This window comes from Pungitius pungitius, chromosome 2 (assembly GCF_949316345.1).
Source record: "Pungitius pungitius chromosome 2, fPunPun2.1, whole genome shotgun sequence".
NCBI classification, from domain to species: domain Eukaryota; kingdom Metazoa; phylum Chordata; class Actinopteri; order Perciformes; family Gasterosteidae; genus Pungitius; species Pungitius pungitius.
The window spans coordinates 10,300,142-10,312,759 of record NC_084901.1 but is presented as its reverse complement, the minus strand read 5'-3'; the positions used below and the strand labels follow the sequence as shown (position 1 = coordinate 10,312,759).

At 41.1% G+C, this 12,618-nt stretch overlaps 1 protein-coding gene across 2 annotated transcripts in view; it reads left to right on the top strand.

Moving 5' to 3' along the window:
* The window catches only part of LOC119210043 (receptor-type tyrosine-protein phosphatase zeta), a 48,235-nt gene that overhangs the window by 11,225 nt on the left and 24,392 nt on the right, over positions 1 to 12,618 (top strand). For both annotated transcript variants that reach the window (XM_037459644.2, XM_037459645.2), the window contains exon 2: positions 5,110 to 5,178. In XM_037459644.2, coding sequence (XP_037315541.2) covers positions 5,110 to 5,178 — 69 coding nt within the window. The remainder of the gene's footprint in view (positions 1 to 5,109; positions 5,179 to 12,618) is intronic.

The following is a 12,618-nucleotide window of genomic DNA, read 5'->3' as shown; positions in this document are numbered from 1 at the left end:
GTCATTACGTCGTATGTGTTTTCCATGTCGGCGTGTTCCTGGTCTGCGCGCAGCTCCTAGGCATTTTGGATTTGAACTAGTAAAAAGTATTTTGTTAGTTAAAGTCTGCTATGTATCCTGCTTCCGCCTCCCCGTTGTGACAAATCTACAATGAAATCTGCACCCGTACCCACTCGCAGACTTTGAGGCGCGCTCCTGCTGACTCTGTGAGGGTTTGGTTTTGTCCCATTGTCAAATCCTTGTAAGTTCTTTGGGGGACATTTTGAGCCGTTTATGAACCCTTTCCATAAATCAGCATTGGATGCTGACTTACCCCAAGGGAACAGACTGTCATATTAAAATGCATACATTTAAAACATCAAAGATTAAAAAAAGTAAAAAGTAGCTGCGACCACTAGGCGCTCCGTGATGACGTCAAAAAGTAAATTCTTCTGTTATGACGTAACACCGGAATGAGCAGTACGTGGGAAACTCATACCATACGGAAATATACCGCACAGCCCCACCCTCAATAGTATAATATTGTAATCATATTTTGTGACCAAAGTGCTGTATTTACACAATTTAAAGCCCTCACAGACTCACACACACTGAACCACTGACCAGGTGACGTCAGTTAAATCCTGGTTGGTTCAGGGTTAAGGGTTTAGAGGGGAGATTGGGATTGAGCCCACGGTCTGATGCTGCTGCTGCGTGTCCTTAAAGAAGTCTTAATTAAACTGTTTCAATTACAAACATTTTAAATACACAGCCCAAGCTTGATAAACTGCAGCAGACTAGCGAAATATATTTCTTTGCACATTGATCTACATTTGATTGAAATGAACACGTTCATGCCTCCTCTTCTGGGGTTCTTGAAAGGCCTTCTCGGAAACATAAGAAATCGATGTGCAAAGTTCAGGGCCAAGTGAATACGGCAAACCAGTAAATTTCCTCACTTAATAGCAAAAAGACTGCTGGACAGAGCGGAACACGATGGATTAATGTAAGAGGATCTGAGGGGACACACTCGCCGACTGCAGGGTGAGAATAGAAGGATTCAGCTTCCTAACACTTTATGATTTTTTTCCAAATTTTTTTGTGGACCCCGGATTAAAGGAGAATTCGGTTGCAGCTGATATTGTCGGAGAAATGTCTCATGAACCAAAGCATTATATTTTAACACTTCAAACTGGAACCTCATTGAAATCAAAATCATTGAAAATATGAAAGATAGAATTTCCAAAATGTTGCACATTCCATTTGTGAAATATAGCATACAACCCAAAGTGAACCCATTACCAGCTTAGAGAGCTGAACAATGGATACTTTTGGTATCATCGGCAATGTCACACGTGTTTCCCATCAAGGGCTTGAACTACCCTCTCCATCCTTTGACCCACTTAGATAACATCAAAAGTCCTTTATCATGATGGTGGTGTTTTTTTAAACACCTTGTCGACAACTGAGAGCTAACGTCCTTCATTGCATTGCTTCAACATGTTTTGCCAAATCACATGTTTATGAGTGGAGCTCTTTTTGTCAGGGCCTGCCACTTTAGTATGAGTGAAGCTTCTAGAGAGAGTAACAGGTGTCTGGCTGACCCACATCTTCATTTGGCTTCCCACTTTGCTTCATTATTCAGTCATATGCACTCCTGCCAATACACCGAACACCGTTCAAAAGGGGCTGGAGCATAGTTTTGGAAAAGTGGAAGTTGAAACCACTCTTTTACTCCAGCAAGCGTTCCTTTTATTCTGCCATGGACGACTGGTGTGAATGTGTGATGCTCTAGCGGAGCATTGCTGGACTAAACCGCATGTCAGTGGACCACTGGCCCATGAATAAAACATCCATACGAATGTCTTGATGCCACCGTGGTCACCTAAGCCTTTAATGTCAGGTCTCCCGGGGGAAACCTGATAAAGCAGAAAGAGTGCAGACGGGTGAAATAATGCAGTGATACAGCAGTGAGTTTCCTGCATGGCCGGCCTCTACCAGTCACTACCCGCCGTGCCCTTAAAGCAGAGGCACCGGTGAGTATCGTTCCACTGCGTCCTCCAGTGACTCACTGCTGTTGTTTAGCTCTGAATGCTAGGTCAGCACTGCCTTAGAGAAGTGCAGCTCGCCAGCAGGACTAATAATGGCCGTCAAAAGCTAGTGGCAACCGCGCACGACTGTTTGCCTTCTTCTACCTCACGTTGAAAAACTACATAGTTGGTCAAAAAACGGCATTTATCAACTCCTTACTCATCTAAAATACTTGACTTATCCCAACTGTACAATTATGGATGTAATGATCTTTAAAGTTTAGACTGAAGATAGATATCTGATAAGCAAAATGTTATGATTCTGTGATGTGTAACCTGGTCATATTTGGAGCATAAGTCTCTTTGCACACCCTGAGATCTATAATTCTAATAACTAGCAGGGAAGATTTCACTTTTTGCAGTTACATGATTAATACCAGCTCCTGTTAATATTCTCTAGAACTTCATGAGAAGCTAAAGACAATCTAGAGCTCGGTCTTTGCACGATTTGCACACTTTAGCCATGTCACAATTCAGTGGGCTGCATCCTTCTAGCCTAAATAACAGCATAGGCTGAACCGAGCAGTCTCTGAAATGGGACGGTTCTGGCCCACAGGGGCCTTCCTGCTTGCTTCTTCAGCTTTACCTCTGCTGCTCCCGTTGCCTAGCAACCTGCTGCGCTTGACAGTAAAAGCCTTAAAAGCCGAAAAACGTATAAAATACACATTCATTTTAATTTAGGAAGATAAGCTTTTCCTCCCAAGCATGGTATACTGCAGGCTAAGAGAAGAACATTTTTAGGTTATTTTAAATTAAAATTAAATCAGTTAAGCCACATACTTTCAGCTAAAAGTAATATTGCAGTTTTAAGGCAGAGGAAATCAATACAATACTGTCATAAAAAACAAATTGCATGGACTATGTCACCATATTCATTGCTCTTAAAGTAAAAAAGTAAAACAAACAAACAGCGGAGAACTGTGCAGCGGACAGTTGAGAGCACAGAAAAGTGCACGAGGACATGTTGGACCCGGTGAAATTAAAAATACATGCTTTCTAAAGCTTTGTAAGATGTAGTCTTTAGAAGAATTAATGGATGAATTAGTTCATTTGAATTATCTTAATGCATTTACCCTCGTTGATTACGCAGTGCTGATGCATAAAAGTGCTTTCAAAATCCATTTCACTCATAGAAATGCCAAAGAATTCTCCCAAATACATTTTCCTTTTTTTCAAATGGAAATACTGTTATCTAAAGCTCTCAAAAATCACATTGAAACAACAGTTTATTCTTTGGTTTCTCTGTGCTTGTGTGTGTGGGTGTTTGTATGTGTGTTGCGGTGGTTTGCCGAGGGCAAATTAGATTAAAATCCGTCACAGTGTGATGTTAATGAAGCCATTATTGATGCCACCCCACAGTCAACTCTATTCTTCACTCTTTCCCCTGAGCTCACATTCATTCATCTCTCTCATCAGTCTTCCCTTCTTTGAGCTGATGGGAACTGGGATCACTGAATATACAGATGGCAGTGGGAAACCCGGCTTAAAATAAGCTCCTAAATCTATTGGTGTGTTGAGTTATTTTCTGTGTATACTATTTCAACCTTCATGCAGTTTATTTTAGTTTTGACTCTCTCCCCTTCTGTCTTCTTTTATTCGTCCATTCAAACAACAGAATAATTAAAGATTACACAGCCATAAAAGAGGATAGCAAGCTGCATGTGTCAGTCATAATTGTCACGTTTTAATATATTCCAAAGTATTTTTCATTCCTGTACAGAAGGCACAGTAAGGCTCACATGCCCCAGACTTCATTACTCATTTCCCATTTCCATCACTTGCACATTGTTTACTTCCAAAATGTGTTATCTTTGAAGAAAGTACTCCTAAATCATTCTGAAGGTCAAGAATGGCCTTCCCTAGATCCACCAGGAGCCGGGCCTCTCTGGGCCTCTGCTCACACCTTCAAAGATTCTATTCAAAGAGCTCCTCGTAACCTCCAAAAGCCGAAAAAGAAGGAAAATATATATTTTTACTTTTAGCATCCGTCTCTTTTGGGAAAAAAAAGCAAAGATTTAGTTAAACAAGTGTGAAGCGCACCACCAAATTCCCCCCGTGGCTGCATCTGTGCATCAGGGTGTGTTGAATATTCATCGATGCAGAAAATCTTCCCGATGACACAGAGAGGTTTTGTTTTCAAAATGGATGCACTGCATTTCCTGTTAACAAAAGTTCACCAACACATACTTTAATAAAGTTTTAATCTTGGCTGCTGTAAGGAATAGGAGTACACCGTATGCGTCTGTGTAGCATGGAGAGACCTAATGCAGTAGATATAATAGTAATGTCCATGACCTAAATCTGAATTTTTTTTATTGTCGCACAGGATAGTTTTTGTTTTTTCTTTTCGGTGGCCCTTTATTTCAGTGTTTGACTTAGTGAACGTAAAGTTAGTAAGACAATCGGGACCCCTCACTCAGATGCGTACTGCAAATTAGTACATCATTGTGTCCTCTCGTGTCCCTGAGAGTGTGTTTGTGTTAATGATGTTAATGGTGTAGGTTTCATGCTGCACTCTATATTGGCGGTGAGTGTGTTTCTCCTGGGGTGCAGCAGAGCACAGAAACCATTGTGTGCTGCACACAAATCATTGTCCTACTTTGAATAAAGGCTGTGTGGCTGTAAAGGGAATCAAGTCAGTATATGTGCAGCAGCAACTAAAAGAATGACCTGAACTGTCTCAGTGACTCAGAATAAGATGTTTGTCGCCAGCTTTTGTTGGTTGTAAATGTTGGTACCCGGGCTGCCCGAGGATCGGCTGTTCGTGCACAAAAAAAGGTCAGCTGTCTGCGCTCTGCTGGAATATGTAGAACACAGCACAGTGACATCACACATGAGCGCATTCGAGTCAGTCTATTTCCAGGCGGGCGAGGTAGTTGTAGTAGTGAAATGCACCCACTGAATGACAGGAAACGTCTGTGACTCATCACATGGCACACAACAGCTGGTCATGGTGTCACCCGCTGGTCTGCCCATTTGTGTGTGTTTTTGGATGTGCAAAACGACACTTATACCCTTTCTTTCACTGTCTCATCTGTAGTTGTGGCAGCAGAGCCGCTGGTCCGAGGCCTGAGGAAACTCCCTGAAGACATCGACTGGTCGTACTCAGGTGTGTAGGAGCCGTTTGCTGCCCTTTCTGATAGCGTTTCCAATGTTGAACAATATTTAACTGCATGTGACATGTGCAGTGGGCCACCTTTTATGCAAAAATTATTATACAATTTACAGCGTGTTGCAATCTGTTACTGACCCCATAGTGGATGTAACAGGTAAATCGGCCCTTTGGATATAAGGGAGGAGTTTTTCTATTTTTATTGGAATAACATAAAATTATCTTCATACATATTTAAAAGAAAATATTCTAAATCAATAATGAGAATATTATAGGAATAATAAAACATAAGATCAACAAGGTTTGACTGATCAACCATCAATTTCAGGCTTCAATTCGAAGGTTTCCGTCTGCTGATCTACAGACGCTTCCTCAAACAGACAACAGGGGGCAGTTCCATCAGACTGGTAAATGTCTGACCAAAAATTACAATACAATACAAAGGAATTCCAGTGACATCTCCCGTGAGACGGCCTTGATCTGCCCCGGACCATATGGTTAAATGACATCAGCTAACTCAGCGCAAAGCCCCTGCAGAGCTAAGCTGTGGTCCAACATAAACAAAGAGTGGACACTGACAGACCGTGATGGTCCCAGATGGAGAGATTAGCTACTTAATGGTCGGGGGGGAATCAAGGGGAACGATCAGACTCAACGGGTCTTGACTTGGCTAAATGCAGAGCTATTAAACGTATTAACCTGCACCCCAGATGAATTGCTGCTGCTGATCGACACATTTTGTTTGTAACTCATTACACTAAATGTTCAGAGCCAGAATTAGCTCAATGAATTCTAAACTTGAGTTCATACGCAATAAAATGCATGCATTAATGGTAGATGAATCTTAGATTAGTGCTATTTTTTATGTAAGTGTAAACTATAATTTAACATAACTACTATAGCACACACTTCATCTGCAATAGAATGGCTATAAGAAGCGGACGCAGTCAGCCTGACGTCACCCATTTCTTGGTTGAGCAGGCTTTTTGGACATTGAGTTTGTAATTTTGGCTCCTGTTCTAAGAGGTTCTTAGAAATTGTCTAAAATACGAAATATGTTTGTTGATGAAATAATTAATGAAATGTAAAACCCCAAACAGAATTCAAATTTTGCACAGAATCATTTGAGAACTGTGTTTATTATGACACCCGTTCCCAGAACCAAAGGAGCAAGAACATCAATAGATGCACATGTACTTTTTATCATGCAGATTGTCCTTCAGTCCGTCATCATTATGATCCATTTTCAGGCGGGAATGATCACCTAGTCTGACAAAGTGTAATAGGTCTTTCTTTGTGTGATGCACTGAAATGATCAGTGTAAAGAAAAAAAAAAACCTTTTGGCAGTGGAAATGAAGCAGAGACCCCCTCCCCCCCCTTTATCTTCCTTCTATTTGTATTCTTTCTGTCTTGTGACCTGTCTTTCTTTCTCTGATTCTTTCTTTGCTCCTGCACACTTCTCATTTCCTTCTCTGTTGGGTTTTGAAGTTCATCATCACAGTTGAAGGCGACTCTGTGGCAGTCCATTTGGGTCGACTGAACTCGGGAGCTGCGTGCACGTGCGTGTGCGTGCGTGCGTGCACAATCTTGTTTTTCTGGCCAGCTGTGTTTCTCGCCTGTGCACTGAGTCGTGAGTAAAATCATTAACATGTGAAAGAAACACACTTCATTGTGAGGCACTGTGCACAGCTTTTTAGTTGGGTCAGAAGTAGGGTAAAGGGGGCAAAGGGAAATAAAGGGTAATAAAGGAAAAGGGGGGGGGGGCAGGAGAGGGAGTGACGGAGAGAAGGAGGGTTCAAGAGAAAGAAGAACTCAGTTGAAAGAAAGATAGGAAGCGGAGGAGGTAAGAGCAACATTATGCAACAACAAGAATGAACATCTTTCAAACAACCCCCCAAAAGGTTTACAGTTCTTAATTACTAAAACCGTTACATAAATATATATATTTTACATATTAGTAGTTGTTTTTTTTACCACAACAAGCCAGTTTGTTTGGTACTTTGTCATCCGAGCTTTGTTAGGAAACACTAGCTTTTACGATTAAAAATCAAAATTTGTTGGAAGATTCAGTAATGAGCATAACATCAACATGATGAGTTTCTCAAGTGATTGTTTCAGTTCTAATCCAAGTTCGATATTCACTTCATTTCTGCTTTGGTCTCCACCGACTCCTGATGGGAACGCTGAATGCTCCCCAGCTAGTTGCTAACTAGTTTGCTCGCCTCTGGGCAGGAATCGTAACGTTGCTTTTTCTTTTTGCTGAAAACAGCTGCCTGAAGTGCTATAATTATAAACTGAACCACATCAGTACATTTGTGCTCTATAAAACCATAGAACGACACATGGTCTCTATAGCTTTATAGGAGCTGCCCAGTTTTGTGATAAAGTCTTGTGGGTTCAATGCTAAAAGAGAACCTATTCATTTCATCCTTTGGTAACATTAACAAAGGATGAATTAAACATAGCATATTTAAAACTTGATAGCTTCAGGTTTAACATTAAACATGCAGGTAAAATGTGCACAAAGTACTACATCTCATCCTCCTCCTCCTGTCCTCGTCATTCCTCTGTGCTTTGTCTCAAGGGGTCCCTGAGATGCTCCTGCCTGGAGCACTCCCCCAGGGCCCCATCTGCTATGTGCGCGATTGTGTACAAGTGGGTGGAATCGTGTGCTCTGATAAACCAGTTTCTTCTTTCAGGCAATTTAAGGTGACTATACGGCTACTACTACATATCCAATATTATCAGACAATCAGATGGAAAAAGTGGTTGAATGGGGCAAATCGGGCAATGCAAGCCCGAGATAGACAGACATCAGGATTTTTGACTGCTCCTGTTTCTGTGCCGTGAGGCCTTCACTAAAGCCTGTCCTAGAGGAGTAATCTTTAGTTTAGCCTGGTGTCTTCATGTTTTATTAGACTTATTGGGCTGTTAGTGATTTTATTTCATGCAAAACTCAAAATGTAAAGGTTTTTCAGTTATATTGATTTATTTCTTCACCAGTAACATATAAACTGTTTTTTTTTTATTTTGATTGTACACATCAGCACACTCACTTGGGTTCTCCTTTATCCCCACTGAAAATAATTGTCCAGATAGAATAAACAGTCAAACATGTGAAATGTATGTTATTTTCCAGTTAAACTGAAGACACAGCGCCCCCTTGAAATTCTGAATTCAAACTATAATTGGAAACCCCTCACATGTAATTCCTCAAAAACATATTTGAAAGATGTTTTCATTCAAAAAACAAATTTACATGTCAGTTTTGTTGGATGTAAGTGTAATTTTTAGGAGCTCCGGCTCTTCTGCCTCCCTCACTGTTCCTGTGTCTCTCCCCTCGCTCCCCCTCATCCAAATAAGTCTTAGCCATGGGCGATGCAGGCTTCAATACTCCCCTGTCGCTTTATCTGGGGAACACACACACTAAAATGAACACTTCCTGTCCACATTAATTCATGACATTGTATTACAAATCTGTTTTTGTACGATCTAAACGGTCGGATTGATAAAGAGAAGTACACCGTGTTCACATTAGGAATCAGATCACACTCTTGGTTAAATAGTGCGGCACAGTAGAATACGCATCTGGCCATTGGTGGAGCAGAATCATAGGGGTAATAATAAGGACAGCATGAGAGGCTGCGTGACGGCTCCATCCCACCAAACCCCAGAAGAGTTCTTTATGTAAAAACACACACATATCACGGCAATGCTAATTTTGGATCAGTGTGCGACCGATGACATTCATCTTCCATTCATGCATTCACTGGTATGTCAATATTAAGTGTGACTGTCACCAATGCTTTGAAGCAATGAAGGTTGTGTTGTCCAGACCAACATTAGTACCGTGTGAAAAACACAGTCATCTAATTTATTTCAGCAAAACAGGCTTTCAGGCTTACCCAACAATCTATGGCACTGGTCTCAGCCCACTGCGTGGTCAATCATTTATTTAACAAGTATTGCAATCAGTCCTACTGTTTCTTTTGTGACCCATAAGCCTTCAAACTTTAGGATTTATTTCTAAAGGTGGCATTTCTGGATCATGCTTTTTATCTTCTCCTTGGTACCTAAAGCTACAGCCCCCTTCCAACACAGGCCTAGTCTTTCTTTCCCTTATGTGATACCACCAATGTATGCATACTGTATGAAAGTAGCCTACCTACAGATGATTAGCATAATCCTGACAGTGAGGAAATACTGTGATGTAACTAAAGCTTGGCAAAAGCCAGACCTCTAAAGCTGCACTATAATAAGTATCTTTATAGAAGCCTTTTTCTGTGAATGAACATCATGATGTATTTCTGTTGACACGTTGTAGGTGGAAGCAGAATATCTCTCTGAACACGTTATAGTCGGTGCTGTCAAGCACGTTTGGTTTGCTTATTTATTTATTTACAGTCAGGGCTTCTTTGTAAAGTTAATATTAATCAACGGGACAATATAGCCGACCCGTGGAGGGAAATGAGGCAGAGGGACAGTGGACGCAGCTGTGCAGCTGTTTGGCTCAATGTAACGTTAGCATGGAAGTGTGGAGTGGAGGCATGGCTGAATGGGCAGCACCTAACCATTTTCTCATTGCTGTGCCAATTCAGCCATGTTACGGTAAGGGGCCATCTCCATCATCATCCATAGCGTAGCTGTTTGGCAACATTTCTGACCATCTCCCTTTAAACCTACCCCTAGGCTTGTCTTGACGACTGAAGTTAGCATGAAGCTAAGATAAAATATTAGCAATATTTCTCTAAAACGCTTTGCAGATCAAATACAAATGGGTTTATCAACCCAAATGTATCCAATATTACTTCTGTTCTATTTTGCCTCCAGATAACACATGAAATAATCATTACATTTACACGCCACTTGTTTCCTGAACTTTCCCCCTATGGGGGCCCGAACCGAGCCCGAACCAACTTCCAACAGGAATATTGTGTACTCACCAGAAAAAAAATACAAATACAAACGCTTCACACCCTTTGAAGTGTTAGGGTTTTGGCCCTAAATCACCATTCATTGGTTTGAAAATGGTCAAAACACAACTTTTACAAGCACAAGTTATAAAATATCCTATGCAATTTGTTCCAGAAATTGTGCACTCTGTGGTGCAAAAGTTGAACAATAGCTACAGTGGGCTATCATGTATCATTTTAGACAGGTATCCCATGTTTTATAAGATTTAGAGGGCTAAGATTTTTATTTCAGGCAATTCCCAAAATTTAACGTTTTTTTGTGTGTGTTGTATTGATTTATTGGTTCATCCGTAGTTTTTTGGGAGTGGGACTCTGTCACTGATATTGGTTGGAAGTCGATTGATATGAATCCTTGTAAATACTCCTTACCATGTATTTGTTGTTATTATCATCATTTATTAGAGCGGCTTAGCCTCTTCTGAGGGGTATTATGCTGCTGTGGAGGGTTTTTATATGACAAGAAGCCCTGATTCCAGTTTTTTGGTCGTTTCTTTCATCTCATGTGTTCGTTTTTTTTCTTCTTCCCGTCGACATGCTTGTGTTCACCACCCACGACGTTCTTACGGTCTCTCTTAGTCACCAAATACTTGAGGCTGGCTTCTCTTCTGCTCCAGTTGTTGCTCGGGCTGTGTGGCTGCTCGCTGAGCCTTGTGGGACATGAGGTAATGACGCCGAGGTGCGTACGTGTGATCCTTTATTCAGAAACCAGATTCCTCCGTCCCCCGGTCTCTTTCCTTGCTCATTGCGTGCACCCCCATGTGGGCGTGTTCGTGAGTTGTGTGGCTGCATTGGGGGACCCAACGTGATAACTGTGCTCTGCAATTATTTCAGTGTCCAAATGTCGTAGTAAACCTCCCACAGTCATGAAGGGAAGGACAGTGGCCTTAAATGATGCCCTATCTATACTCCATGACAGTCAAAAGGCTTGTATGTATGTGAAGGAGTAATCTCATCGGCTAAGGTAAACCTCAGTGGTCAGGGCACAATTTTGTGTTGTTTTTGAAATTTAAATTTTTTAACTGGTTATGAAACTCTAATTTATTTTCAGAAGTTAACCAGATCACTGGTGAGAAAGTCAGCTATTTCTGTGTACTTATTTGTAATTCCTGTCATGTGGGCAACGGATCGCACTCGGTCCAAAATCTGATTCATAAAAACCTCCCTCAGCACAGACCAGCGGGTCTCCATCAGCCACCGGGCCCCCGGTGACAAACAGGGTTGTCTCTCCGCCTCCAGTAGTTACTGGGAAATATTACAACTTTAGTCATTTCGGCACTGCCAAATTCAACACACAATTGAAATCCCCTTGTTAGTTTTCAGTGCAGTTTTATATTTTAATCATATGTCCATTGTGAATGTTTAAACATAGAGGAAATCAGTTCAGAGAGACAGTCTGCCGTTGTTTAGTATTTCATATTTATTTTATGCTGCAGAGACCTTTTCATATCTACATGTCTAGACGGAGCCGTCAGAGATCACATAAACAGCATATGGGGACTGTGATTCATGCCCTCATTTTTTTTCTTTCTTTTTGAATAATCTGACAGGTCTGGTTGTCAGATATGCTTGCTGCAGATGTGTGTGGCATTTCATCATTAACACAGCACCTCTCACTGGATGAATGATATGATGTGTATGTGTGTGTAGGACTCTCTGCCATCCATTATGGATTCATTTGGTAGCTCCGATCTTGTCAGCCTAAGGCTCACTCCTTTATGTCACTCAGTGTGTGTGTGTGTGTGTGTGTGCGTGCGTGTGCCCATGAATGTATTCATAGCCATTGATTCTGGAGAATAAAAATGAGTGAAGTCTCTTGTCACACAAAAGAACATTTCTTATTTTCTGCTAATGCTTTGGCTGTGTTGAAATCAATCAGTTTATTGCAAACTGAGATACTAATTGAAACGCATGACACCAGTTAATAAGCATGAGCAATCTCTTTCTCATAGTATATCCGCCATTGAGTATTAAGGCAAATTTAAAAAAATATATATTAATATATACTTCATGTCAGGATATCCTCACCATCCAGCCTAATGCATTGGATCAATCAGAACCACCTGACTAATCATCATTAAAGTGAAAAAGTTGAACAGAAGAGTGTCCTAAATGGCATGCAGCCTTTTACTGAGATCTGTAAGACCTGTGTCTGCTGCAAAAGGTCTCCTATGGTGGCTTACGAGGCTTTGTGTTTACAGTAATAAACTGATTAGTGGTGTAATGACATGTGGATCAATTGAATTGTGATTGATTGAGCAGGATTTGGCCTGCCAGTGTAAACTGACCGTCTTTGAGTTTTGAAATGTAGATTAGGATTAGTTTGCATTTCTGTTTTCTTCTTAAATCTAAATGACGGATCCGTTAATTAAAAAACATATCAATGGACACATTCCCTAAATGGTACATGACCCTCGCTGCATGAAAGAAGGTGAAGCCCTTCACCTGCATCAGACAATAGGACAG